The 25566-nt window shown below is 43.1% G+C and overlaps 1 protein-coding gene across 1 annotated transcript in view; it reads right to left on the bottom strand.

The window, feature by feature from the left end:
• Window positions 1-10010: 10010 nt before the first annotated feature.
• LOC139367551 (phospholipid phosphatase 4-like) overlaps window positions 10011-25566 on the bottom strand; it is a 115266-nt gene continuing 99710 nt past the window's right edge. Inside the window, exons 6-7 of the mRNA XM_071105799.1 lie at window positions 15093-15263; window positions 10011-10222 (exon numbers count right to left, since the gene is read on the bottom strand). Of these exons, the coding sequence (XP_070961900.1) occupies window positions 10011-10222; window positions 15093-15263 (383 nt within the window). The remainder of the gene's footprint in view (window positions 10223-15092; window positions 15264-25566) is intronic.

The following is a 25566-nucleotide window of genomic DNA, read 5'->3' as shown; positions in this document are numbered from 1 at the left end:
TGTAATAATATTCAGTGCCTTTGAAAAGTATTCAGACCCCTTGACTTTTTCCACATTTTGTTAATCATAATCCTCCTTAATCTTCACACAATACCCCATAGTGACAAAGTGAAAACAGGTTTTAGATGTATTTTGTCACATTTATTATAAATAAAAAACAGAAATACCTTATTTACATAAGTATTCAGACCCTTTGCTATGAGCCTCAGATTTGAACTCAGGTGCATTCTGTTTCCATTGATCATCCTTGAGATGTTTCTACAACTTGATTGGAGTCCACCTGTGGCAAATTCAATTGATTGGACATGATTTCGAAAGGCACACACCTGTCTATCTAAGGTCCCTCAGTTGACAGTGCATGTCAGATTAAAAATCAAGCCATGAGGTTGAAGGAATTGTCTGTAGAGCGCAGAACAGGATTGTGTTGAGGCCAAGATCTGGGGAAGGATAACAAAACATTTTTGCAGCATTGAAGGTCCCCAAGAACACAGTGGCCTCCATCATTCTTAAATGGAAGAAGTTTCGAACCACCAAGACACTTCCTAGAGCTGGCCGGCCCGACCAAACTGAGCAATCGGGGGAAAATGGCCTTGGTCAGGGACACCGATCCTAAGCACACAGCCAAGACAAAGCAAGAGTGAGTGTCTTCGGGACAAGTCTCTGAATGTCGTTAAGTGGCCCAGCCAGAGCACGGACTTGAACCTGTTCGAACATCTCTGGAGAGACCTGAAAATAGCTGTGCAACAACGCTCCCCATCCAACCTGACAGAGCTTGAGAGGATCTGCAGAGAAGAATGGGAGAAACTCCCCAAATACAGGTGTGCCAAGCTTGTAGTGTCATACCAAAGAAGACTTGAGGCTGTAATTGCTGTAAGGGGTCTGAAGAGTTATGTAAATGTGATATTTCCGTTATGGGGTATTGTGTGTAGATTGATGAGGGAAAAAAAATAAGTAATTTTTTTTAGAATAAGGCTGTAACGTAACAAAATGTGTAAAAAGTCAAGGGCTTTGAATACTTTCCGAGGGCACTGTATATTATAAAATCACCAAGTATAGTTTCTATTAACATCCTAAAACTTTGGGGTTTCTCTCTGTTTTCAAAATGGCAGCTTGTTGATGTTGTAACACTAAAAGCTTCCTTAGCCACAAATGGAAGGTCTGTAGAGTCCCACTTATAAACAAAAGAAGCGCACATGAGCATATTTTTCCGATCTCTGTTCATAGATGATTTTCACACAGCGGCAGATGGTCCATTGTTGCACATAAAGTATATAAACAGGAAAACACATTTTCAAAGTGCTCTAAAGGCCAGACATGCTTATCCATATACAATTTTATTTTCATGCCATGGTCAATAATGATACTTTTTTCCACATAGATGGCTATTCAACATCAGTTTGGTTACCTTTTCAAAATGAAAAGGATTTTTTTTAAAATACAAAATTCAGATTAGAAGTAATTTATAAATAAAATGTTGGTGAAACGAAGAAAACATAATTCTACTCTCATTAACAGCAATTTCACCCTTGAATATTTATCCACAATCACTACTTTCAGTTACCTACTTTTTTCCAACTTGATATATATATTTTCAAGCCACAGACTTTTTTGCTGCAAATGATAAATGTTACATTAAGAAAATAAGTTGCAGTACTTTCTGGCTCCAACAGGCAGTCCATAGTCCATACATCACTTTAACAATCCAAACACATTTCTGATATGTCATGACAATGCTCCCAGCAGCATCAACAAATTGTAACTTGTGACTAAATGCTTCAGGTCTTAAAAGTCCTCAATCAAGGATACTCATACCTGCAAAAACTTTCAATGCAATCAGTGGTGCAAAGACAAACTTGATGTTACAGAAAAGTTCTAGACTGTTGTGCATTAGCTGGGTCAACGTTTAGCATGGCTGATGACTAGCATCAAGACGTGCTCAGAACTCCACATGGATTGGCTGATGGTGTCCACCGTTTAGCACCTATTCACAGTCCTATCCATAATGGGACGTAAGGATAGGCTCATGCCTAAATTGGTTAGCTTTGTGTTGTAATGTTATTGGACAAAAAGCAAAGTCCAAGTCCAACATGCTGGTGGACTCTTTCAACACACACAATTAGACACACATGCAAAGACATACACACACACAATCTGGCACACAGGCACACCGTGCCTTGCAAACAAATTCATCCCCCTTGGTGTTTTTCCTATTTTGTTGTATTACACCCTGTAATTTAAATTGATTTTTATTTGGATTTAATGTAATGGACATACACAAAATAGTCCAAATTGGTGATGTGAAATATTTTTTTTTAAAAGTGGTGCATGCATATATATTCACCCCCTTTGCTATGAAGCCCCTAAATAAGATCTGGTGCCATCAATTGCCTTCAGAAGACACATAATTAGTTGAATAAAGTCCACCTGTGTGCAATCTAAGTGTCACATATTCTGTCACATGATCTCAGTATATATACACTTGTTCTGAAAGGCCCCAGAGTCTGCAACACCACTAAGCAAGGGGCACCACCAAGACCAAGGAGCTGTCCAAACAGGTCAGGGACAAAGTTGTGGAGAAGTACAGATCAGGGTTAGGTTAGAAAAACATATCCGAAACTTTGAACATCCCACAGGGCAAAAAAAAAAAAAATGGAAAGAAAATGGCACCACAACAAACCTGCCAAGGGCCGCCCACCAAAACTCACGGACCAGGCAAGGAGGGATTTAATCAGAGAGGCAACAAAGAGACAAAAGATAACCCTGAAGAAGCTACAAAGCTCCACAGCGGAGATTGGAGTATCTTTCCATAGAACCACTTTAAGCCGTACACTCCACAGAAACTGGGCTTTACGGAATCGTGGCCAGAAAAAAGCCATTGCTTAAAGAAAAAAATAAGCAAACACATTTGATATTTGCCAAAAGGCATATGGGAGACTGTGTACAGTGGCTTTAACATAATCATATGGTGTGCTTTCGCTGTAAAGTCTTTTTGAAATCGGACACGATGGGTAGATTAACAGGAAGTTAAGATTTAATTTGGTGTATTGTACTTGTGTGAAAGTTCAATATTTTAAAAAAATATTTTTGAATTTTGCGCTCTGCCTTTTCCCACTGCCAGCATGTGTCAGATTGTTCACCATGAATGTGATTCTTATCTTGCCCTCAAAGCCAAAATGGAAAATAACCACTCTTATAAAAGTATGTGCCACTTAGAACCATAGGATTCTTTCATTTTCACCATAGGAGGATCTTCTAAAACATTCTATAAAACATTTTGTTTCTTAGTGGAAACCTTTCAACATTAAAAGGTTCTAAGTAGAACCTTTTTCAACGACAAAGGGTTCTCCTATGGGGACAAGCAAATAACCCTTTTTGTCTAAGAAGGTAGTGATTTGTTTTCCTATTTTGGTGGACTTGGGTGCACAATTGGTATCCCTCGCTCTGCGTTATGGTTAATAGGGCTGGATGGGACATCAAGTAGTTACATAAGATGCAGAAGTCCAGCTCAGCTCACCCTATAATGCCACAGCAATGGTACAGTATGCTTCAGCAGTAAAGCAGTAAAGGAAATATACCAATTACAGTGCCTTGCGAAAGTATTCGGCCCCCTTGAACTTTGCGACCTTTTGCCACATTTCAGGCTTCAAAATAAAGATTTAAAACTGTATTTTTTTGTGAAAAATCAACAACAAGTGGGACACAATCATGAAGTGGAACGACATTTATTGGATATTTCAAACTTTTTTAACAAATCAAAAACAGAAAAATTGGGCGTGCAAAATTATAAAGCCCCTTTACTTTCAGTGCAGCAAACTCTCTCCAGAAGTTCAGTGAGGATCTCTGAATGATCCAATGTTGACCTAAATGACTAATGATGATAAATACAATCCACCTGTGTGTAATCAAGTCTCAGTATAAATGCACCTGCACTGTGATAGTCTCAGAGGTCCGTTAAAAGCGCAGAGAGCTTTTACAAGGAACACACCAGGCAGGTCCGAGATACTGTTGTGAAGAAGTTTAAAGCCGGATTTGGAAACAAAAAGATTTCCCAAGCTTTAAACATCCCAAGGAGCACTGTGCAAGCGATAATATTGAAATGGAAGGAGTATCAGACCACTGCAAATCTACCAAGACCTGGCCGTCCCTCTAAACTTTCAGCTCATACAAGGAGAAGACTGATCAGAGATGCAGCCAAGAGGCCCATGATCACTCTGGATGAACTGCAGAGATCTACAGCTGAGGTGGGAGACTCTGTCCATAGGACAACAATCAGTCGTATATTGCACAAATCTGGCCTTTATGGAAGAGTGGCAAGAAGAAAGACATTTCTTAAAGATATCCATAAAAAGTGTCGGTTAAAGTTTGCCACAAGCCACCTGGGAGACACACCAAACATGTGGAAGAAGGTGCTCTGGTCAGATGAAACCAAAATTGAACTTTTTGGCAACAATGCAAAACGTTATGTTTGGCGTAAAAGCAACACAGCTCATCACCCTGAACAACCATCCCCACTGTCAAACATGGTGGTGGCAGCATCATGGTTTGGGCCTGCTTTTCTTCAGCAGTGACAGGGAAGATGGTTAAAATTGATGGGAAGATGGATGGAGCCAAATACAGGACCATTCTGGAAGAAAACCTGATGGAGTCTGCAAAAGACCTGAGACTGGGACGGAGATTTGTCTTCCAACAAGACAATGATCCAAAACATAAAGCAAAATCTACAATGGAATGGTTCAAAAATAAACATATCCAGGTGTTAGAATGGCCAAGTCAAAGTCCAGACCTGAATCCAATCGAGAATCTGTGGAAAGAACTGAAAACTGCTGTTCACAAATGCTCTCCATCCAACCTCACTGAGCTCGAGCTGTTTTGCAAGGAGGAATGGGAAAAAATTTCAGTCTCTCGATGTGCAAAACTGATAGAGACATACCCCAAGTGACTTACAGCTGTAATCGCAGCAAAAGGTGGCGCTACAAAGTATTAACTTAAGGGGGCTGAATAATTTTGCACGCCCAATCTTTCAGTTTTTGATTTGTTAACAAAGTTTGAAATATCCAATAAATGTCGTTCCACTTCATGATTGTGTCCCACTTGTTGTTGATTCTTCACCAAAAAAATACAGTTTTATATCTTTATGTTTGAACCCTGAAATGTGGCAAAAGGTCGCAAAGTTCAAGGGGGTCGAATACTTTCGCAAGACACTGTATATACCAATTAATCGCAGAATAGGGCCTCCCGGGTGGCGCAGTGGTTAAGGGCGCTGTACTGCAGCGCCAGCTGTGCCATCAGAGTCCCTGGGTTCGCGCCCAGGCTCTGTCGTAACCGGCCGTGACCCTCCCGGTGGGGCGACGCACAATTGGCCTAGCGTCGCCCGGGATAGGGAGGGCTTGGTCGGTAGGGGTGTCCTTGTCTCATCGCGCACCAGCGACTCCTGTGGCGGGCTGGGCGCAGTGTGCGCTAACCAGGGTGGCCATGTGCACAGTGTTTCCTCCGGCGCATTGGTGCGACTGGCTTCCGGGTTGGATGCGCGCTGTGTTAAGAAGCAGTGCGGCTTGGTTAGGTTGTGTATCGGAGGACGCATGACTTTCAACCTTCGTCTCTCCCGAGCCCGTACCGGAGTTGTAGCAATGAGACAAGATAGTAGCTACTACAACAATTGGATACCACGAAATTGGGGAGAAAAAGGGGTACAATTTCTTTTTTTTTTTATAAAATAAAATAAAAAGATCGCAGAATTCATTTGTATAATTTGGCATGAAATCAGTCTTGGCACAATTCAAGACACAATAATGAGCAATGGCTGCTCCTTCTAAGGGCCCTAACCCCACCATAATTCTAAATTACAATTAATTTTGTGAGGCAATAATCCATTTGCAATGCTTGGCTTGTCCTCACAAGCAGTGCTGCCTAACCCAACATAATGAGGATGAATGCAGAATCAGATTGGCATACATGCCTGGCTCAATGCACGTCCACTATGCCTGTTATTGATTTCCCTCATTGAGCTTTAATTTGTATTCAAATCTAAGATCAACCTCAGTGCAGGAAATGTTAACCTCTACTGGATCGGTGGGTCGCACGCAGACAGTTGAGCTAACGTAAGCTAATGAGATTAGCATGAGGTCATAAGTAACAAGAACATTTCTCAGGACGTAGACAAATCTGATATTGGCAGAAAGCTTAAATTCGTGTTAATCTAACTGCACTGTTCAATTTACAGTAGCTATTACAGTGAAACAATACCATGCTATTGTTTGAGGAGAGTGCACAATTATGAACTTGAACATGTATTAATAAACCAATTAGGCACATTTAGGTAGTCTTGATACAACATTTTCGACAGAAATGCAATGGTTCATTGGATCAGTCTAAAACTTTGCACATAGACTGCTGCCATCTAGTGGCCAAAATCAACATTTTGTCTGGGATGGAATTCTCTTTCATTTCAAAGATGATGGTACAAAAAAATACAACAAAACGTTTGGTGTTTTCTTTGTATTATCTTTTACCAGATCTAATGTGTTATATTCTCCTACATTGATTTAACATTTTCACAAACTTCAAGGCGTTTATTTCCAAATTTTATTAAGAATATGCATATCCTTGCTTCAGGTCCTGAGCTACAGGCAGTTAGGGTATGTCATTTTAGGGGAAAAAAGGGTCTCATCCTTCAGAGGTTTAAAACACACAGTCAGCCAAGGCAAGGGGGAGATATTACTAAGTGAGAGAGCGTGCAGGAAAGGGAGCAGGTGGAGATGGAGGGAGAGAGAGAGAGAAAGAAAAGTGAGAAGTGTCATGGAGGGATGAAATATGACATGAGAACAATGTGAAAAATAGAGCAACTGGATGTTAATTAAGAAACACAGACAGAATGGGAGGAATTGAGAAAAGAGAAAGAAACGGAACTGGGAATAAGATTAGCTTTGTCATCAAAAAGCGCTTCTCGCCATGAATGTAAAGCTCGTTATCAATAAACATCACAATAAGATGTTGAGTGTTTGATTTGCCTGCTGGGGAGCAAGGAGACCCACAGCTCCACTAAAACCATTGACAACTGCATGTTGTTTTCAAGGGATTGTTAAATAAATGTAATATCATCACCTCCTGAAGAGCAAATATCAAATTACTCCATTCAGAACAATTGTGCACATTTAGTTTATCATTAGAGTTATAAACCTACAGCAAGTACCTGCATGCTTTTCATGATCATTAAACATAAATTGATCATGTAATTTTAAATACACTACATGACCAAAAGTACTTGGACAACTGCTCGTCGAACATCTCATTCCAAAATCCTTGGCATTAAGTTGGGCTAGTCCCCCTTTTGCTGCTATTACAGCCTTCACTCTTCTGGAAAAGCTTTCTACTTGATGTTGGAACATTGCTGTGGGAACTTGCTTCCATATTCAGCCACAAGAGTATTAGTGAGGTCGGGCTCTGAAGTTGTGCGATTAGGTCCAAGTCATCCCAAAGGTGTTTGATGAGGTTGAGATCTCGACAACCCATTTTTGTATGGACTTTGTCCACAGGGGCATTTTCATCCTTCCCCAAACTGTTGCCACAAAGCTGGAAGCACAGAATCGTCTAGATTGTCATTGTATGCAGTAGTGTAAATATTTCCCTTCACTGGAACTAAGGTGCCTAGCCCGAACCATGAAAAACAGCCCCAGACCATTATTCCTCCTCCACCAAACTTTACAGTTGGAACTATGCATTCGGGCAGGTAGCGTCCTCCTGGCATCTGCCGAACCCACATTCGTCCGTCAAACTTTAGTTTGGAACTCAGTAGTGAGTGTTGCGACAGAGGACAGATGATTTTTACTCGCTTCAGCACTTGGTGGTCCCATTCTGTGAGCTTGTGTGGCCTACCACTTCGTGACCGAGCCATTGTTGCTCCTAGACGTTTCCACTTCACATTAACAGCACTTACAGTTGATCGGGGCAGCTCTAGCAGGGCAGAAATTTGACGAACTGACTTGTTGGAAAGGTGGCATCCTATGACGGTACCACATTGAAAGTCTCTTCAGTGAAGGCCAATATTTGTCTACGGAGATTGCATGGCTGTGTGCTCAGTTTTATACACCTGTCAGCCACTTGTTTTTTCCTGAAATAGCTGAATGCACTAATTTGAACGGGTGTCCACATACTTTTGTATATATAGTGTATGTAAGGGTAGACTCACGATATCTCTCAATATTGGTCACTATTAGTTGGATGTTTGAGTGATATAAATTAAAAGTTATTTATACCTGACGAGTAATGAGGTTAGTTTCCCATGGTTTGTGGCGTCTGCCTGTCAAGCAGCAGATGGGTGCATATGCCGATGTAATGTTACTGTTAGCTGATAATGTTTATTTTGTAAGCTACAGATAGAAACTTTGTACATTTGGCTAAACATAGCGGTAAGTAGGCCTAATGTACTTTTTCACCAACTAACGTAGGCCTACTTTGCAAAGTAGCTAACATTATCCCTTTTAAATAATGTTTAATCACGTTTGCTGCTGACAGACATGATAGGCTATTTTGATTGATGGGACCACATTAAATTGGCTAGCTAACTAATAACAAATCACGTCAATATGGCTAGTTAATTTATCCCCTGAAAGTTATTTTGTTATGTGGCTATTTCCAAATATTGTTTGATTTTGCTTTCCTTCTATAGTGGTGATGACAGTAGTCTGACTGACAACTTTACCAGCGTGATGTCAAGCTCTTTCCAAAAGCCTAATCTCCGATGAAGAAAGCTAAATGACACGTTGTTTGCTTTAGCTATTTAGCTAAATGCCAAATGGATCTGGCTACCCTCACGTGTCTGAAAATACATACATTTTATTTTATTTAACTTAACTGAATTGCCTAGTTAAGAATTAAATAAAGGTTATTTACAATGACAACCTACCCCGGCTAAACCCTAACCCGGACGACTCTGGGCCAATTGTGCGCAGTCCTATGGGACTCCCAATCACGGCCAGTTGTGATACAGCCTGGAATCAAACAGTGCCTTAGACCGCTGTGCCACTCGGGAGCCCTTGATGTTGTTGAAATTATGTTTACTGATTGCTGTAAAACTCTGATGATAGAGCTAAGTGTGATATTAAAACCAAATAGCAAAAACATTTATTTAACAATTCCTTGAAAACGGCACATAGTTGTCAATGGTTTTAGCGGAACTGGGAGTCTCCTTTCCCCCCCAGCAGCCAAGTCGGTTGCTATTGTGACGTTTTATTGATAATGACCTATTGGTGTTATATTTATCATTATGTTTCCATGGAAAACCAGCAGTAGGAGAGATGTGAACAATGCAAAAACAACGTCTGTGGGTGTAAGACCAAGGCTAATTGAATAATTATAGAATACAGTTTGGACAACATTAGTGACAATACATCTGGCCATTATAGTTGATGTGTTCTCTCAAAGTAAGAAATGTGTGAGCTATCAGATTTTGTAGTGTGAATTCCATCACTGACAAAGCGATTAGATATCTCATAAATCAAATTGGGGAGCTGTGTGAAATCTAACACACCTCATTGCTGTGACATTTAATGGCATTTATCACCAGGCGCTCTGCTTTCCATCCAACTCTACATCAAATTGATACCAACCGCTATACCAGCTAACTCCATTCTACTAAAGTGAGCAGTAAATAAAATGTCGAGCAACAACTTGTAATGAACATCCTAGCAGTTTAATGTTGGGTTAGGGCTTTGCCTTTTTGCTCCAGCAGTGTTGTCCTATATTCCCAAATGCCATACATACACAGCCTCTCTAAATAAAGACCACTGAAAGGGTGCTGATTCCGGCAGGCAAAACAAACAAAGGGTGAGGATGGAGGGAGGTGAGAGACAGGGAGAAAGACGGAGAGGGAGGGGGGGTACAGCACTGTCCACTGGTATCTATCTGTAAGTGCTAGCTAGTAATCTACATTTAGTGAGAGGGGGAGCGGGTTGGGTGGTCCTGGGGTGAGGGTGGGGTTAGAGACTGTGTCTGGAGGTAGGGGTGGGCAGGAGTCATACAGGCCCCTCCGTCATTCCCTTCAGAGGCAGGCTGGTGGCGTTCTCAGTGGGCAGGACCCGAGGATCGCCCTGGGCAGAAATGAGGTGGGGGGCTTTGTCCAGACTGGCATAAGGCAGGTGGCAGTCCATGTGCAGGAACGGAGGGTAGTGCTGTCGGTAGCAGATGTAGGCAAAAAGCAGGCCGATCACCCCTCCAACAAAGGCATCTAGGGAATAATAGTAATAATATATTAATACTGTAGATATAATATATGCCACTTGGCAGACATTGGTATTATTAGTTCCACACTCTTACCTTGGGTCTAACCTACAGTATATCTCAGAAATCTACAATAGGAAATTAACTTGAGTACTTAGTTATTTATACAGTGAATTAATTATTGATATGTTACTTCATTATTGGTGATATTGGAAATGTCAGCTAATTTAGATTATAAATAGCTAAGAAAAATGGTGGTACACTCATGTTGAATTAGTTACAGCCCAACAACAGACTTCAGAGAGGTATTGCAGGTAGACAGATATGAAAACAAGAGGAAAGGTCAGCCTTTGAGTTTGGTCTAGATAGGTGCTGGGAGCAGTTTGTTTCAAGGTCCAATGCAGCTGTTTTTTTCTCAATATCAAATAATTTCTCAGTAAGTACCTTATGTTGATTGTTTTTTAAATAAAATGGTCAAATATAAACAAAAACAGCTTCTTAGCAAAGAGCATTTTTCTCAAGCAGGAATATCAAAACTCCATCCCACCAAAACAGGCAGAAAACAGGCAGTCTTTTCAAACAGCACTAAAAGGGCATTATCATCATTTTCACAATTTCACAGTATAATTCCAACCTCAAAGTATGGAAATATATATAAAACACGGGAAAATCATGTTTTTGACTGCACTAGGCCGTACAGCTTTCGTGAATGTTGGGCTGACGTCACTGCTGGGGCTGGCTATATTAGAAATGTCAGATAATTTAGTTTATCAGTAGCTAGGTAAAACGGTGGTGGCATGGTCATGGAGGTGAAACACGTGAGGCATTTGCAAATGCTCAAAAACAGACTTCAGGGAGGTATTCCTAGAGTCTTGCTGGTAGACAGATGGGAAAAACAAGTGGAAGGGTTTGAGTTTTCTCTGTGAGAATAACATGTTGGATTGGTGCAGGGTAACAATTTGTTTCAGGTCTTGTGAACGTTGGGCTAATATTGGGCTGATGTTGGTCTGACATTGTGTTGACTTCATTACTGGTGCTGGCTGAGTCTCAACATGTCCCTGGTTTGGACAAACCATATCTGTCACTTTGTCACCATAGCTGAGAACATGTCACCTCACAGTGACCACAACCCTATAACATGCAAAATCATTGCCTTCTCATGATCAATGATCTGAAAAAAAAGGCAAAAGTGTTGTAGAGAGAATGATAGGTTGTGCAGTAGTTGGACCGGCTGAACTAGACTCAAAGATTTTGGAAACATTTATCTGTCCTGCTGGAGGAAATTAATTAGCTTACCGCCCCACAGACTACGCAATCACACTGCCCTAACCCATCTGGACAAGGGGAATACCTATGTAAGAACGCTGTTCATCGACCACAGCTCAGCATTTAACACCTTCCAAACTCGTCATTAAGCTCGAGACCCAGGGTCTCAACCCCGCCCTGTGCAACTGGGTCCTGGACTTTCTGACGGGATGCCCCCGGTGGTGAGGGTAGGAAACAACATCTCCACCCCGCTGATCCTCAACACTGGGGCCCCACTAGGGTGTGTTCTCAGCCCTTTCCTGTACTCCCTGTTCACCCATGACTCAACTCAATCATCAAGTTTGCAGATGACACTACAGTGGTAGGCTTGATTACCAACAACGACGAGACGGCCTACAGGGAGGAGGTGAGGGCCCTCGGAGTGTGGTGTCAGGAAAATAACCTCACACTCAACATCAACAAAACAAATGAGATGATCGTGGACTTCAGGAAACAGCAGAGGGAGCACCCCCCTGTCCACATCGACGGGACAGTAGTTGAGAAGGTGGAAAGTTTAAGTTCCTAGGCGTACACATCATGGACAAACTGAAATGGTCCACCCACACAGACAGCATGGTGAAGAAGGCACAACAATAAACACTCACAAACTTTTACAGGTGCACAATCGAGAGCATCCTGTCGAGCTGTATCACCACCTGGTACGGCAACTGCTCCGGCCCACAACCTTAAGGATCTCCAGAGGGTAGTGAGGTCTGCACAACTCATCACAGGGCGCAAACTACATGCCCACCTTCACCACCCAATGTCACAGGAAGGCCAAAAATATCATCAAGGACAAAACCACCCGAGCCACTGCCTGTTCACCCCGCTATCATCCAGAAGGCGAGGTCAGTACGGTGCATCAAAGCTGGGACCGAGAGACTGAAAAACAGCTTCTATCTCAAGGCCATCAGACTGTTTAAACAGCCATCACTAACATTGAGTGGCTGCTGCCAACATACTGATTCAATTCTGTAGCCACTTTAATAATTAAAAATTGGATGTAATAAATGTATCACTAGTTACTTTAAACAATGCCACTTTATATAATGTTTACACACCCTACCTTACTCATATCATATGTATATACTGTACTCTATATACCATCTACTGCATCTTTGCCTATGCTGTTCGGCCATCGCTCATACATATATTTATATGTGCATATTCTTATTCATTTGTTTAAACTTGTGTAACAGGCAGTTGTTGAGAAATTGTTAGATTACTTGTTAGATATTACTGCATGGTCGAAACTAGAAGCACAAGCATGATGCTACACTCGCATTAACATCTGCTAACCATGTGTATGTGACCAATAAAATGTATACACAGTGTACAAAACATTAGGAACACCTTAATATTGTGTTGCACCCCCTTTTGTCCTCAGAACTGCCTCCATTTGTCATGGCATGGACTCTTTAAGGTGTCGAAAGAGTTCCACAGGGATGCTGGCCCATGTTGACTTCAATGCTTCCCACAATTGTGTCAAGTTGGCTGGATGTCCTTTGGATAGTGGACCATTCTTGATACATTCTTGTTGAGTGTGAAGAACCCAGCAGCGTTGCTGTTCTTGACACACCTAAAATGGTGCGCCTAATACCATAGCCCTTTAAAAGGTACTTAAATATTTTTTGTCTTGTCCATTCACCTTCTGAATGCCACAAATACATAGTGCCAACTGTAAAACTTGGTGGAGTTGGAAAAATATTCTGTGGCTGTTTTTCATGGTTCAGGCTAGGCCCCTTCGTTCCAGTGAAGGGAAGTCTTAACGCTACAGCGTACAATGACATTCTAGACAATTCTGTGCTTCCAACTTGGTGGCAACAGTTTGGGGAAGGCCCTTTCCTTTCAGCATGACAATGCCCCTGCACAAAGCGAGGTCCATACAGAAATGGTTATACTTTTACTCACATACTTTTACTCATTTGATGACTTTCCTGGAATGACCACAACATTAGAAAAAGTGAAGCATCGCCTTTCTTCATATTTTCATGAAAGCTGTTACACCACCAGGGTACAAAGATTGTCCTAGGATCATTTTCGACCCGGCAGTAGTATTAAAATCATTTACACACCACAAAAAACACAAAGAAACACACACACACACACACACATTATTTGTGCTAGTGATTGAACTCAGACAAAACTAAAACTTTTTTGTGCATGTACAGCATCTCCTCTCCATGAAGCCGCACGACTAAAGATTTCAGACAAAATAAACATGTCTTGAAAGCATTGTTTATATGGGGAATGCAGTCGGAGGCTATAAAGGTGCTGCAGATGACAGTCCCCCCAGTTCTCTCATTGCTGAATCCATGATTGCACGTTTCAGTGCCAAACAGGTCGTAGATCAGATTTTATCAGATGTCCAGGAGGAACAAAATAACAATGATTTAGAAGAGGAGGAGGTATCTCAAGAAGATGGGGAAGAATTACAACCCAGAGCACGATGCATCATCTTCAGATGATGAAGAAGAAATCCCCCAAGCTGAAAGAGAGACATTTTTGTCAAAGAACAGTAAAATAACATGGTCCTTGTCAACATATGACAACCAGGGCAGGATGGCAGTAAAAAATGTCATATGGATGACCCCAGGGCCCACAATACATGCAGTTGCCCATATCCAGGACATCGCCTTAACATTCATCACACCAGCCATCAAAAAAATCATCCTGGAGATAACAAATTTGGAGGGTTTCTGTAAATATGGAGACAACTGGAAAAGGATGGTTGAGATCGACCTGCGTGCCTACATAGGGCTAATAATCTTAGCAGGTGTGTATAAGGTCCCGAGGTGAGGATACCTGTAGTCTCTGGGATGCATAGAGTGGAATGGCGATTTTCCATGCCATGATTTTCCATGCCACAGAATGTTAAGACTACACACAGGTTAAACATTTCAAAAGAAGTCTGAACTCCATCATATAGACCATAAACCTTTCCAATCGCAGCCGCTGTTATCCCATATAAGGGTTCAAGTAGCATGTTTTCATTGAATAGGTGCCCAAATTGAAATGCAGTGGCTGGACAGTAACATGCTATACATGACATCAGAGATCTGGTTCTCCACTTCATAGAAGTGACTGACTGACAGACATTTTAAACGTGAGCACTACGGGCTACAAGAAGTTGCCCCCATCCCTTCCGCTAATTGCCTACTTTTGCACATTTATTGTTGTCTGAGTGAGGAAAATCCCTAAAGTCGATGTGTTCTGAAAAGATGAAACATTGAGGATTATAATAAATACGACTTTGATGTCACACAATACACATTTTATATAGGCCTACATTCATGGGGATTGTTTTTTTAATGTTTTCTAGTTCAAAGATTCCTAGAATTAACAAAGAATATGCAGGAGGTCCACAGATCCTCCAACCAGGATTTCTGGAAAACCAGGGAATTTGGGGAAAATTACCAGAATGTTGCAACCCTGGTGAAGACCAAATTAATTTCTGCATGTATGATAATACAGGTAGCTGAATTGAACAGCCATTAAGTAATGTGGTCAGAAAAAACTCCTAGACCTAAATGGCATATCTGCTGATTTATTTGGATGTGGCCATAACTGACCTTGCCAGTGGTGTTTGTAGTCGCAGGTGCGGGACAGGGCGATCATCAAAGCGCTGTAGAGAGGCAGCAACATGGCACACAGACGCCAGCTGCACCCGCGGCCCCCGTCTGTGAAGCACTTCAGCTTCCCAGCCAGATAGAAGGAGGTGAAGCCCAAGCCAGAGAACGCAACTGAGGGATGGGGGAAAGAGGGAATGACAAAAACGTATTCCTCTTTTAATTATATCATAACCTTATATGATGTGCAATGTATAAGTGCTTCATAAAACCTACTCATTTAAGGATTTTTCTTTATTTTTTACTTTTTTCTACATTGTATAATAATTGTGAAGGCATCAATAGGCATGAAATAACACATGTAGCAATGAAAAAAAGTGTTTTTATATTTGATATTCTTCAAATTGCCACCCTTTGCCTTGATGACAACTGTAACGGCTTTCTTCTATCTCCTCTTCTGATGAAGAGGTAGAACAAGGATCGGACCAAAATGCAGCGTGTAGATTGCGATCCATGTTTTAATGAACAAATGTAAAACACGAATCAATACAAATACTACAAAATAAAGAACGTAATGAACGTAACGAAAACCTAAACAGCCTATCTGGTGAAAACACATAGACAGGAACAATCACCCACAAACACACAGTGAAACCCAGGCTACCTAAATATGGTTCCCAATCAGAGACAATGACGAACACCTGCCTCTGACTGAGAACCATATCAGGCTGAACATAGAAATAGACAAACAAGACATGAAACATAGAATGCCCACTCAGATCACACCCTGACCAATCAAAACATAGAAAATACAAAGTAAACTATGGTCAGGGCGTGACAGTACCCCCCCCCAAGGTGCGGACTCCGGCCGCAAAACCTGAACCTATAGGGGAGGGTCTGGGTGGGCATCTGTCCGCGGTGGCGGCTCTGGCGCTGGACGTGGACCCCACTCCATGACAGTTTTAATCCCCCTCCTAAACGTCCCTAAATAGGTTACCCACCACAATGATAACATGGGACAGAGGGACAGCTCGGGACAGAGGTAACTCGGGACCGATAGGTAGCTCAGCACTGAGAGGAAGCTCAGCACTGAGAGGAAGCTCAGCACTGAGAGGAAGCCCAGGCAGGTAGTAGAAACTACCAGAACCTGGCTGGCTGGCGGTTTCAGCAGATCCTGGTCGACTAGCAGATCTGGGAGAATCTGGTCGACTGGCGGATCTGGGAGAATCTGGTCGACTGGCGGATCTGGGAGAATCTGGTCGACTGGCGGATCTGGGAGAATCTGGTCGACTGGCGGATCTGGGAGAATCTGGTCGACTGGCGGATCTGGGAGAATCTGGTCGACTGGCGGATCTGGGAGAATCTGGTCGACTGGCGGATCTGGGAGAATCTGGTCGACTGGCGGATCTGGGAGAATCTGGTCGACTGGCGGATCTGGGAGAATCTGGTCGACTGGCAGATCTGGGAGAATCTGGACGACTGGCAGATCTGAGAGAGTCTGGACGACTGGCAGATCTGGAAGAGTCTGGACGACTGGCAGATCTGGAAGAGTCTGATCGACTGGCAGATCTGGAAGAGTCTGGTCGACTGGCAGATCTGGAAGAGTCTGGTCGACTGGCAGATCTGGAAGAGTCTGGACGACTGGCAGATCTGGAAGAGTCTGGACGACTGGCAGATCTGGAAGAGTCTGGACGACTGGCAGATCTGGAAGAGTCTGGACGACTGGCAGATCTGGAAGAGTCTGGTCGACTGGCAGCTCTGTCTGCTCCATGCTGACTGGCTGCTCCATGCTGACTGGCAGCTCTGGCTGCTCCATGCTGACTGGCTGCTCCATGCTGACTGGCAGCTCTGGCTGCTCCATGCTGACTGGCAGCTCTGGCTGCTCCATGCTGACTGGCTGCTCTGGCTGCTCCATGCTGACTGGCTGCTCCGGCTGCTCCATGCTGACTGACTGCTCCATGCTGACTGGCGGCCCTGGCTGCTCCATGCTGACTGGCGGCCCTGGCTGCTCCATGCTGACTGGCGGCTCTGGCTGCTCCATGCTGACTGGCGGCTCTGGCTGCTCCATGCAGACTGGCAGCTCTGGCGGCTCCTTGCAGACTGGCAGCTTTGGCAGCATCCTGCAGAAAGGCAGCTCTGGCGGCTCCTTGCAGACTGGCAGCTCCTTGCAGACTGGCAGCTCCTTGCAGACTGGCAGCTCCATGCAGACTGGCAGCTCCTTACAGACTGGCAGCTCCTTACAGACTGGCAGCTCCTTGCAAACTGGCAGCTCCTTGCAAACTGGCAGCTCCTTGCAAACTGGCAGTTCCGAACAGGCGGGAGACTCCGGCAGCGCTGTAGAGGCGGAAAGCTCTGACAGCGCTAAACAGGCGGGAGACTCCGACAGCGCTGAAGAGGAGGGAGGCTCTGGCAGCGCTGGACAGGCGAGGCGCACTGTAGGCCTGATGCGTGGTGCTGGCACTGGTGGTACTGGGCCGAGGACACGCACAGGAAGCCTGGTGCGGGGAGCTGCTACCGGAGGGCTGGGGTGTGGAGGTGGTACTGGAAAAACCGGACCGTGCAGGCGCACTGGAGCTCTTGAGCACCGAGCCTGCCCAACCTTACCTGGTTGAATGCTCACGGTCGCCCTGCCAGTGCGGCGAGGTGGAATAGCCCGCACTGGGCTATGCAGGCGAACCGGAGACACCGAGCGCAAGGCTGGTGCCATGTAAGCCGGCCCAAGGAGACGCACTGGGGACCAGCTGCGTAGAGCCGGCTTCATGGCATTAGGCTCGACGCTCAATCTAGCCCGGCCGACACGCGGAGCTGGAATATACCGCACCGGGCTATGCACCCGCACTGGAGACACCGTGCGCACCACTGCATAACACGGTGCCTGTCCGGTCTCTCTAGCCCCCCGGTAAGCACAGGGAGTCTGCTCAGGTCTCCTACCTGGCATAGCCATACTCCCTGTTAGCCCCCCCCCAAGAAATTTTTGGGGCTGCCTCTCAGGCTTCCATCCGCTACGTCGTGCTGCCTCCTCATATCTGCGCCTCTCCGCTTTCGCCGCCTCCAGTTCTTCTTTGGGGCGGCGATATTCTCCTGGCTGAGCCCAGGGTCCTCTTCCTTCTAATTCGTCCTCCCATGTCCATACCTCCTCTTTGGGCTGCTCCTGTTGCCTCTTTGGGCGGCTACACTCCCCTGGTTTAGCCCAGGGTCCTCTCCCGTCGAGGATTTCCTCCCATGTCCAGAAATCCTTATTGCGCGTCTCCTCGCGCTGCTCCTGCCTGTTGACACGCTGCTTGGTCCTTTTGTGTTGGGTGATTCTGTAACGGCTTTCTTCTATCTCCTCTTCTGATGAAGAGGTAGAACAAGGATCGGACCAAAATGCAGCGTGTAGATTGCGATCCATGTTTTAATGAACAAATGTAAAACACGAATCAATACAAATACTACAAAATAAAGAACGTAATGAACGTAACGAAAACCTAAACAGCCTATCTGGTGAAAACACATAGACAGGAACAATCACCCACAAACACACAGTGAAACCCAGGCTACCTAAATATGGTTCCCAATCAGAGACAATGACGAACACCTGCCTCTGACTGAGAACCATATCAGGCTGAACATAGAAATAGACAAACAAGACATGAAACATAGAATGCCCACTCAGATCACACCCTGACCAATCAAAACATAGAAAATACAAAGTAAACTATGGTCAGGGCGTGACAACAACTTTGCAAACGCTTGGCATTCTCTCAAATAGCTTCATGAGGTAGTCACCTGGAATGCATTTCAATTAACCGGTGTGCTTTCTTAAAAGTTCAATTGTGGAATTTCTTTCCTTCTTTATGCATTTGAGCCAATCAGTTGTGTTGTGATAAGGTAGGGGAAGTGTACAGAAGATAGCCCTAATTTGGTGAAAGATCAAGTCCATATTATGGCAAGAACAGCTAAAATAAACAAAGAGAAATGACAGTCCATCATTACTTTATGACATGAAGGTCAGTCAATACGGAAAATTTCAAGAACTTTGAAAGTTTCTTCAACGTACAGTTGAACCATCAACTGCTATGATAAAACTAGTTCTCATGAGGACCGCTAAAGGAATGGCAGACCCAAAATTTCCCCTACTGCAGAGGATACGTTCATTACAGTTAACTGCACCTCAGAAATTGCAGCCCAATTAAAATGCTTCACATAGTTTAGTAACAGACACATCTCAACATCAACTGTTCAGAGGAAACTGCGTGAATCAGGCCTTCAAGGTTGAATTGCTGCAAAGAAACCACTACTAAAGGACACCAATAAGAAGAAGAGACGTGCTTGGGCCAAAAAACACAACCAATGGAGATATTTGGCTCCAACCGCCGTGGCTTTGTGAGACGCATTGTGGGTGAACGGATGATCTCCGCATGTGTATTACCCACCGTATAGCATGGAGGATGAGGTAGCGATACTCCATCCCATCTGGTTTGGGCTTAGTGGGACTATCATTTGTTTTTCAACAGGATGACCCAAAACACACCTCCAGGTTGTGTAAGGGCTATTTGACCAAGAAGGAGCGTGATGGAGAGCTGCATCAGATGACTTGGCCTCCACAATCACCCAACCTCAACCCAATTGAGATAATTTGGGATGAATTGGACCACAGAGTGAAGAAAAAACAGCCAAAAATGCTCAGCATAATGTGGGAATCCTTCAAGATTGTTGGAAAACCATTCCATGTGAAGCTGGTTGAGAAGAATGCCAAGAGTGTGCAAAGCTGTCATCAGGGCAAGGGGTGGCGATTTGAAGAATCTCAAACATAAAATATATTTTTGGTTACTACAAGAACACTTTTTTGGTTACTACATGATTCCATATGTGTAATTTCGGTGTTTTGATGACTTCACTATTATTATACAGTGTAGAAAATAGTACAAATAAAGAGATACCCTTGAATGAGCAGGTGTTCTAAAACTTTTGACCGGTAGTCTATACAATTTAAAAACATTACATTTATTCCAGAATTCACAACACACTATATTCCACGACAACACAAAATCCATGTGTGTGTAGTGTGTATGTATGTTATCATGTGTGTGTATGCATGTGTCTGTGCCTGTGTTTGTGTTTCTTCAAAGTCCCTGCTATTGAATAAGGTGTATCTTTATGTTTTTTAAATCATATTATACTGCTTGCATCAGTTACCTGATGTGGAATAGAGTTCCATGTAGTCATTGCTCTATTTAGTACTGTGCGCCTCCCATAGTCTGGTCTGGACTTGGGGACTGTTAAGAGACCTCTGGTGGCATTTCTTGTGGGGTATGCATGGATGTCTGTGCTGTGTGCTAGTCATTTAAATAGACAGCTCTGTGCTTTCAAGATGTCCTCTCACAAATACAAGATGTGATGAAGTCAATCTCCCCTCTGTTTTGAGCCATGCATATGTTTGCTCTAAGTGTACATCCAAGGGCCAGCCGTGCTTGCCCTGTTCTGGGCCAATTCCAATTATCCTAAGTCCCTCTTTGTGGCACCTGACCACACGACTGAACAGTAGTCAAAACTAGAGCCTGTAGAGGGCCTGCCTTGTTGATAGGTGCTGTTAAGAAAGTAGAACAGCTCTTTATTATGGACAGACTTCTCCCTATTTTAGCTACTGTTGTGTCAATATATTTTTACAATGACAGTTTACAATCCAGGGTTACTCCAAGCAGTTTAGTCATCTCAACATGCTCAAATTCCACATTATTTATTACAAGATTTAGTTGGGGTTTAGGGTTGAGTGAATGATATGTCCCAAATACAGCACTTTTAGATGTTTAAATATTTTATTCCTTTGCCACTCATTCTGAAACTAACTGCAGCAGTCATTTCAGTTGCTGTAGTAGCTTACGTGTATAGTGGAGAGTCATCCCCATACATAGGCTTTACTCAATGCCAGTGACATGTTGTTACTAATGATTTTAAAAAGTAAGGGGCCTGGATAGCTGCCCTGGGGAATTCCTGATTCTACCTGGATTATGTTGGCATGAATTATATTTTTATTTCTGCGTCCACAGGGTTGAAATATGGTTTCTCTCTGTTTACTATGGTGCTATCCTCAGATAATAGCATCGTTTGCTTTCGACGAAAAACCTTTTTCAAATCTGACATGTTGGCTGGATTCACAACAAGTGTAGCTTTAATTTGCTATATTGCATGTGTGATTTAATGAAAGTTTGATTTTTATAGTAATTTATTTTAATTTGGCGCTAGCGTCCCACATATCCCAGAGAGGTTAATGAACATACACCTGTGGAACGATCGTTAAGACACTAACAGCTTACAGACGGTAGGCCACAGTTATGAAAATTTAAGACTCTAAAGAGGCCTTTCTACTGACTCTGGATAACACCAACATAAAGATCCCCAGGGTCCCTGCTCATCTGTGTGAACGTACCTTAGGCATGCTGCAAGGAGGCATGAGGACTGCAAATGTAGCCAGGGTAATAAATTGCAATATCTGTACTGTGAGACGCCTAAGACAGCGCTAAAAGGAGACAAGACGGACAGCTGATCGTTCTCGCAGTGGCAGACCGTGTGTAATAACACCTATACAGGATTGTTACTGCCGAACATCACACCTGCGGGACAGGATGGCAACAACAACTGCCTGAGTTACACCAGGAATGCACATTGTCAATCCATCAGTGCTCAGACTGTCTGCAATAGAAAGAGAGAAGCTGGACTGAGGGGTTGTAGGAATGAGCATTACACTGTACTCTGGAGCAGGATCGATTTGGAGGTGGATGGTCCGTCATGGTCTGGGGCATTGTGTCACAGCATCATCGGACTGAGCTTGTTGTCATTGCAGGCCATCTCAATGCTGTGCGTTACAGGGAAGATATCCTCCTCCCTCATGTGGTACCCTTCCTGCAGGCTCATCCAGACATGACCCTCCACAGCATGACAATGCCACCAGCCATACTGCTCGTTCTGTGAGTGGTTTCCTGCAAGACAGGAATGTCAGCGTTCTGCCATGGCCAGCGATGAGCCTGGATCTCAATTGAGCACATCTGGGACCTGTTGGATCGTCGGGTGAGGGCTAGGGCTAGGGCCATTCCCCCCCCCCCCCCCCCATAAATATCCGGGAACTTGCAGGTGCCTTGGTGGAAGAGTGGGGTAACATCTCACAGCTTGAACTGGCAAATCTGGTGCAATCCATGAAGAGAAGTGCACTGCAGTACTTAATGCAGCTGGTGGCAACAACAGATACTGACTGTTACTTTTGATTTTTACCCCCCCAACCCCCCTTTGTTCTGGGACACATTATTCAATTTCTGTTAGTCACGTCTGTGGAACTTGTTCAGTTTATGTCTCAGTTGTTGAATCTTGTTATGTTCATACAAATATTTACACGTGAAGTTTGCTGAAAATAAACACAGTTGACAGTGAGAAGACGTTTCTCGTTTCGCTAAGTTTATATTGTGTTCACTACATCCAATGGATTTCTGCAGCATTTTAGTACATATATGATCAATACATGTTGATGATTTAATTCCTGTGCTGTTTGCAACTACCCTGGTAGATTGACTGATAACCTGAACCAGGGTACAGGCACTGGTAACAGTCTGAAGCTTTTTCTTGAGTGGGCAGCTTGATGGAAGTCAATATTTAAATCCTCAGAAATTATACCTCTCTGTTGATATCACATAAATGTTCAAGCATTTTACACATTATACAGATACTGACTGTTAGCACTTGGGGATCTATAGCAGCTTCCCAGAATTATGGGCTTTAGGTGAGGCAGATGAACTTGTAGAGATATTACTTGAACAGTATTTAACACAAGATAATCTCTAATCTTTACAGGAATGTGGTTCTGAATATTGACAGCAACACCTCCACCACTGTATTTTCTGTAGGGTGTAAAGTACTGAGAGACATTTTTTCTGTTTGATTTTGATGCTTTGTGTCTCAAATCGATGCTACCTTTCTTAATAACCACTTAGATGGTTCATGCAGGTGACTGACTGATCGTGTATGGAGGAATTCTCAATATCACTGATAAGCAACTTGGCAGTACGCCCAGAATGTTGCTTTAGAATCGAGGTATCTCAGTTTTAAAGTCTCAACTTGGAGTGAGGAAGCCTTTGTGAGGTATTGGTCAGTCACATGCAGGATCCAACGTTAATGATGAGTAATATAAGTCATGCAAATATTTCTGTGTAAGCAGTATATAAGAGAACTGAAGGGAATGCACAGAGAGAGCTGCTGACAGACGTTCACTATAGTGCATCACGCTTGTTGGAACCTTTCAGCTTGCTGACAAAATAGAGTGATTAATTTAATATTGACTTCAGGTGTCCTTGGTGTTGAATTTCCTCTAGAATCTTAGCGTCACGAAGGTATCAGGGATTCCACTTGTGGAGCATCCCAGTGAAGTTCTGTGAGGGAACACCGATGGTGCATTCCGTGTGAAGGCATGCAAAAGGGAAATTCCTGTCTGACCAAAGACGATGTGGAACCGCTCAGATTATTATTTTACTGTGAGCTGCCCGGGGGAAGATACCTGATCTGTAAACCTCTGAGTGAAACGGCTACTGAATATCAATAAGTACATTTAAATGAATTTGTATAATAATAAATAAAAAATTGTAAAACCAATAAAATTTAACACAAATATCTAGAAGAAGGCTATAACTAGTCATAGGAGAAGGCTAGAGTGAGGGAAGGAGAGACCCCACTGAGTTGTCTGTAGGCATTTATATGAGACGTGTCTACGTGGTCTGGTAATAGCATGAGGTGCTATTTTTGACATTTATTTAGAAGAAGCAGCAAGACTATAGAGTGTATGGAAACCATAGCATTTATAACTATATAAACTATTATACTATGGATTCAGAGGGACTGTAGATGCTGAGGGACTATAGATTCTGTAGGGACAATAGATGCTATAACTATAGGGACTAGGGATGCTATTGGGACTATTGATGCTCAGTGGAGACTATGGTGACTATGGAGACTATAGAGTTACCACAGAAGACACATATGTATGCATAGGAGGTAACAACAAGTAATAAAAGGGATTACTGAGTGTGTTTGGGAATAGTACTAAGTGAATGAGAGTATTGTGTGTTTGACTAATTAACTGAACAGGGTTTTAGCCCCGGTGTGAGAGTTGTGTGAGTGCGGGATGACGTTTTAAGCAGGACGTTTTTTTTTCTAAAAAGTTTGTATAAAAGAGTATGGAAAAGGGAAATGGTAAGAGTAGGATGAGGGATCTTTGCTAGAAACCAAAAGGGTTGTGTAGTGTAATAGTGAAAAAAATGGTAGGTGAGTCTGTGAGAGGCCAACTTGAAAGAAAACACAAGAAAAGTGAAGTGGGACGATTTCAGAAAGTAGGAGAGAGAAAGCAGAAAATGCAAAAGATAAATCTGTAAGATGCAAGTGGAACCAGCGAAGAGAGAGGAAGAAGGAGAAAAAGAAGAGACAAGCTCTGAAGACAGCTGTAAAACAACAACTTGTATTTGCATGGGAAACGAAACCACTGTCTGATGTAAAGCCATATATCACTCATGCGGAAAGACAGTTGAAGGAAATGAAAGTAAGGATAGAAAGACACTAAAGAAGGTACAGCTGGACTTCTTCTCTGGAGGAGGAAAAGGACATCGAGAAAATGGTGACAGCTGCTGGAGCTGACAGAGTGAGAGACTGGAGTTGTTACAACTGTGGGAAGGTAGTGCATCTTTCAAGACACTGTCCTGGAGTGGACCCTGGAGCTGACTGATGGAGAGACTGGAGCTATTACAACTGTGGGAAGGCAGGGCATCTTTTAAGGCACTGTCCTGGATCAGGAAAAGCCCAAGGATAGTGGCCGTCCCCGCCTGTGGGTTTGCAGGCGAACAACCCATTTGGAAGAGGATGTGGACGAGTGTGCTACCAACCATAGAATGAGGCAGAAACAGAATAAGAAACTAATGAAGAAAACAATGAAGAACAGAAGGAACCTGTAATATGCTAAAATGGACCACCTTTGTCGACCCAAAACCCCCTTATTGATATTTTAGTAAATAAACATACAATTCAATTTTTGCTGGACACTGGGGCCGCGGTCTCAGTGTTGAAAATGTCTGCCCTGTCTGTCTCGACTTCAAAGAAGTTGGATATAAAGTTTGGAACGTAGGATAAGGTAAACAGTCCATACAATACTCATAATAATACAGTCCACACTCAAAAGTGATTACTAGAATGTGTTTAATTTTGGAGTATAGAATAGACCAATTATGTACCAAAGACATCTTAAATCCTTTTATTTTTATTCTGCCATGTGTAATAAAGCGGGAAGCTATGTATTGTATAATGGCACAATCCTTATATTAATTAAGTTTTAATCTCCATTATGGGTGTTTTGAATCAATCATCACCTTAGAAAGTGCGATAAATTTTGTTGTATTAGGCTTATCTATATGCATCCACAATGACCATGGCTTCCACTCAGTTTCAACCTGTTGTTGAACGTCTTTCT

This window comes from Oncorhynchus clarkii, chromosome 16 (assembly GCF_045791955.1).
Source record: "Oncorhynchus clarkii lewisi isolate Uvic-CL-2024 chromosome 16, UVic_Ocla_1.0, whole genome shotgun sequence".
NCBI lineage: Eukaryota > Metazoa > Chordata > Actinopteri > Salmoniformes > Salmonidae > Oncorhynchus > Oncorhynchus clarkii.
Note: the sequence above shows the minus strand (reverse complement) of the source record. Positions and strands in the feature narration are given on the sequence as shown.